This window comes from Rhagoletis zephyria, unplaced genomic scaffold, assembly GCF_001687245.7.
Source record: "Rhagoletis zephyria isolate East Lansing unplaced genomic scaffold, Rhagoletis_zephyria_1.1 Rzeph_scaffold_11324, whole genome shotgun sequence".
Classification (NCBI taxonomy): domain Eukaryota; kingdom Metazoa; phylum Arthropoda; class Insecta; order Diptera; family Tephritidae; genus Rhagoletis; species Rhagoletis zephyria.
In genome coordinates, this window is record NW_016168401.1 from 6,586 (window position 1) to 11,357 (window position 4,772).

The 4,772-nt window shown below is 42.1% G+C and overlaps 2 protein-coding genes and 1 pseudogene across 2 annotated transcripts in view; 1 reads left to right on the forward strand and 2 right to left on the reverse strand.

The window, feature by feature from the left end:
* The first annotated feature begins 990 nt into the window (after window positions 1–990).
* On the forward strand, window positions 991–1,757 carry LOC108377016 (lysosomal aspartic protease-like; annotated as a pseudogene).
* A 1,725-nt stretch (window positions 1,758–3,482) lies between these two features.
* Window positions 3,483–4,772, reverse strand: part of LOC108377013 (uncharacterized) — a 2,316-nt gene continuing 1,026 nt past the window's right edge. Inside the window, exons 3-4 of the mRNA XM_017633271.1 lie at window positions 4,166–4,682; window positions 3,483–3,745 (exon numbers count right to left, since the gene is read on the reverse strand). Coding sequence (XP_017488760.1) covers window positions 3,564–3,745; window positions 4,166–4,682 — 699 coding nt within the window. The 3' untranslated portion in view covers window positions 3,483–3,563. The remainder of the gene's footprint in view (window positions 3,746–4,165; window positions 4,683–4,772) is intronic.
* The window catches only part of LOC108377014 (secretion-regulating guanine nucleotide exchange factor), a 3,152-nt gene continuing 2,766 nt past the window's right edge, over window positions 4,387–4,772 (reverse strand). The window contains exon 5 of the mRNA XM_017633273.1: window positions 4,387–4,452. The gene's annotated coding sequence lies outside the window, so the exon portion shown is untranslated. The remainder of the gene's footprint in view (window positions 4,453–4,772) is intronic.

Consider the following 4,772-nt stretch of genomic DNA (forward strand, 5'->3'; position numbering starts at 1 on the left):
AAATTTAAGTGTGAACTTAGTAACTAACGAAATGTTTCACCGTTTGCTTAAAAATTTATAGCAAAAATTTGCTCCAGCTTTTGTTGAAAGGTAAATTAAAGCTCTGTATACATTTTTAGCGCAAATGTAATTTCAAAAATTCTAAATTTTGAGTGTGTTATTTGTTTTGCTTTCGTTGATTTCATCACAGATTTTCAGATGCATTTGGTCCTCGAATCGAAAATCAGGTTAGAAAACTATGTTAGAATTCGATTAAAGAATGATTAGACAAATACCAGATATCTGAAACCAATTAGAGCTCAACGTTAGAATACAATTAGATATCAAACCTGTTTATCGATATCGAGAACCAATTCCCCTTTTTGTGGAGAGTTCTATAATTTTCGACAGTTTCTCTACTCCTCTTCTAACCTTCTATTTAGAGAAACATATTTCCAATCGATTTCCAATCGTTCTCTATCCTTAATGTTTGTTGTGACGCTACTTTAAAAATACACGACTCAATTATATTTGGCAGCCCAGTAAACGCTTCCACTCCTTGTATTAGCGTAGCGGAATAGAGGCCTTTGATGCCTCATACACTTGCAGGAAAATACTCGATATGCATGACCACCCAGGACTTAATCATTTGGTTCTACACTTTGGGAAAATAATGCTCTATGCTGTCTGGGGAAAAATGAAGGTGGTCGTGGACAATTGACTTTACCGATCATAACGCATGCTGCTGCAGTATGGTGCCTTACAGCTACGATCGAAACTACGGTTTCTATGCAAAACCAACTGGTAGAACGTCGGGAGCAGCTCTTGACGGTTTCTTAGATTCGACACTCTCGGTACTGCGACATGGCAACAGAAACTCCACTGCATCTCGTTTTAGAATGCGATGCAGTTGCGAGAAGGCCTGGGAGGGTTGTGGGCAGAGATTACGCGTACTTACCTTCTATCGTCTCGAAACCGCTTGGTTTCATAGGAGCACTCGGTCTAGAAGAGATGTTTTGGTGTGATCTGAGGACACAATAGCCTCAAGGTCGCAGTGCACAGCCTTTATTAAATCAATCTATCTAAGTCCTTGGAAAATCGGTAGGGTTTTTCATGCCACTTTCGCAGCAGCAACCGCAGAGCCGGGTACTACATTCGTCGACTCGGAATTCGAGGGCATACTTGGCATGAACTATCAACAGATTGCGGTGGACAATGTGGTACCACTTTTCTATCATTTATACCGACAAGGTTTGATCGACGCGCCAATTTTTGGTTTCTATTTGGCACGCATGTCACATCCAGCAATGGTGGTGTCCTAACATTGGCCGGCATTGATCGCAATCATAACATTGGTGATATCACCTATGTATGTGCCGGTCTCAAGTCAAGGTTATTGGCAATTCGTAATCGATTCGGTATCCATTCCTCGCTATTGTCGAAACAGGCACTAGTCTATTAGCCGTACCAACCTTAGTCTACGAATATCTTCAAATCGGAATTGGCGCGGTGGCCAACGAATGGGGAGAATATTTTGTCGATTTCGCGCAAGTAGCGAGCTTACCAACGGCTTCCTTCAATAATGGTGGCACCACATTTGAGCTCGAGGGTAGAGACTACATTCTCGAAGTCCCAAGTGAATATGGTGAGACGTTGTGCATGCCAGCATTTGAGGATGCCGATACCCCTTTTTGGATTTTGGGCGATGTTTTCATAGCCAAGTATTACACTGTTTTTGATTGGGTAATAGCCAAGTTGGATTCGTCAAGGCTAAATAAGGTGTTGAAAGCTGGGTTCGGTTCCTTCACATTGGCTCACTTATCTATAAAGTTTAGCTTTTGGTAAGTGATTTCTACAAACCAGTGATAAATGGCATTACGGTAGAAGAGTAAAGAGCACTGAATACAAAGAATACTAAGAAGGTAAGGTAGGATTTGCCGGTCTAAACAGAGTTAGACAGCCGAGACAATAGCACTTCGTCGAGTAAAGACTCGAGTCATCTCGTGCGTGGAACTAACTGGCTGTCGTGGAATCGAATAAAGGGATCTCAATTGAAATATTGAGCAACTGGTAAATCAATCTGGTGTGAGTATGCATTGATTCATCGTTATCTCCCTGTCCAGGCGGACCAATCGCAATTACTTGCTGAGAGTCACATTTTGTAATGGCGCCTTTTCGCTTCCGAAGGAAGGAAGGCGTAAGTTATTTAGTATTCTTAGGTACCCATTCGGAAGTCGAAAGCTTCCATTATCATTGGCCCTGGCGGAATTTGCATGTTGATGCTGGTAAAATTGGGTCCGGCTGAAGTTAAATACCACACTACATGTGGAAGTCTGTGAGAGTAGTCACACTACTAAAACCGTAGAAACTAACCAACAAAATAGAGTACAATCAGCCGAAAACGCTCCTTTTCCTAGTAGTGAAGATACTTGAGGCCTTACCTTACTATACACGAACTTTACTTGCAATCTAACAACACTCACAGTACTACCTCAACCCTTAACGGCTTAAATATTCAGCTGTAACCGCACCAGCGAAATAATTGTTCTGGCAGGGCTAGACTTCTGAAAAGCTTTTGATACCCGTTATAATTCCACACTGGAAAGGACTTTGAGGTATCCTCCCTTCACAGGAATTAAAACGGCGGATCTAAGTTCACGATTCCTGGATATCGCAGAACTTTCTCGCTCTTTCACTGCATGAAGCCTTACCACCTATTCTGCCAAATCAACGACGACCCCCTTCCCACCTGGAGGGAGAGCTTAGCTGCAATAAGTCATCTACGTAGATGACTCTCCAACTTCGACGGTGAGTAACCCGTAAAATTTTGTTAGGGGTTACCTTTGACAGCTTCCTCTCCATTTCCTAGCACTCAGCTGCCAAAGTACATAGCTGCAACAGCTCGCTGGCAGCATTTGAAAGTATCCGAACAGACATTTGCTGGAAGCAGAGCCTCCTTCGAAACATACATATGTAACCCAACCACTGAACCCGAGGATGTACCGAAATGCCCAAAAAGACATACATAGAGTGTATTAGACCTTCGAATACTCACCATCCACGTGTTCCCACGACAGTGGAGTCTACGTAACCGGAACAACCCAGATTAATATCTGGCCAAGGACTGTCACCCCAGCATCATTCACACAAAAACTCTGACTCTTTGAACTTATACCCAACCAGACTGGACCGCCCCCTATTCAACTGCCCACTCCCACTCAGCTAAGACCCCCCCGTTCGGTCCGTCGAAACAGTACGCTTCCTGGGCCAGCCGTTACTTGGACTGGACGACAAATATTGGTAAACTAGACGATTTAAGTAGGGCCTATTAGTACTCTCTTTTGGGAATTTGTATGCGGTACAACAAAATGCACAATCACGATACACTAGCCGAATGAAGTAGGGCCGGTACAATAACAACTGATCGTATATAAATTTTTAAAGTTAGATTTTTATTGCGTCGTATTAAATTTTTTTAAATGTAATGTTTTAAATTAAAAAGTAGATAAATTATAACAACAAAAAGGAGAAGACAATAAAACAACAACAAGAAGACTAAAGAAATCCATGGGAGGCATCCCTCACTAATCGTTCATTGGAGCTGCATTATCTTCGTTACCATTGGCAACAATTGGAGGCGGAACTTGCGGGGATTTCACTAACATTTCCGTTTGGTTTGTGGGCATTACTGCTTGCCGTCCGCATAAATTCAACCCTGACATCTTATTTGGTGAAGACACATTTTGAGGTGGCGAATTTGGAGCACCTAATAAGAATAATGATGCAATTAAGAAAGTGTAAAATATTCCACAGTGCAAGGTTAGTTTCATGAGCTATAAAGCAAGTGTATTATTGCTGTGGCAATGCTGTGCATATGTTAGAACAGCTGATTTTGTTTACGCTAACCAAAACAGCACGGAAACACGGCACTAANATGAGCTATAAAGCAAGTGTATTATTGCTGTGGCAATGCTGTGCATATGTGAGAACAGTTGATTTTGTTTACGCTAACCAAAACAGCACGGAAACACGGCACTAAATTTTANCTTCTGACTAGGAACAGTTGCTCAGTTACTCTCTCAAATGTGTTCCCACTTACAGGTTTTATGTCAATAGGAACGACTTCCTGTAAGTTCTGACTAAATCCTGTAAACCGGACTGCTATTGGAACAGACTATTTACTTACAAGCAATTGGGACAGCTCCACCTCCATTTGTGGCAGCACGAGCTGAACGAGTTTTGTGGAACATCGCTGCTACAGCAGCAGCCTGCTGTTGTGTTTGGTGATAGATTTGCTGCTGCAACATCTGTGCGTATACCAAACGCTCATAAATACCTGTAGTTGTACCAACAGTAGGGCCTTGCGCTGTGGCGCCACTTAAATATTGAGTCTCTTTGAAAAATGTATTCAAATATTGTTGTGTTGTTGTAGTCAACATCGGATTGGAGTATAAAATGGTAGGCGAGGAGGCAAGTGCTGCATTTGCTAAGCTATTTGAAATAAAGTTTGTTGTAGTGGATGAATGTTGATTGTAGACAAGTGGTGGTGCAGCAGGAGCTGCCGCAACATAAGTGACTTTGTTGCCGAGGAACATGCCATATGCAGTACTTCCAGTAGCTGGTCGTACGGAAGCAGCTTGCAAACCATTACACATTTGATAATAAGCAGCTGCAGCGGCTGAATTAGCGGCCGTAGATTGCTTCTGAAATGAATGCACAATTTACATATAGCGTTGATCAAAATCTACATCTTTTAAACTGAAATTGCTTACACTAAAATTTGCAAAACCTAT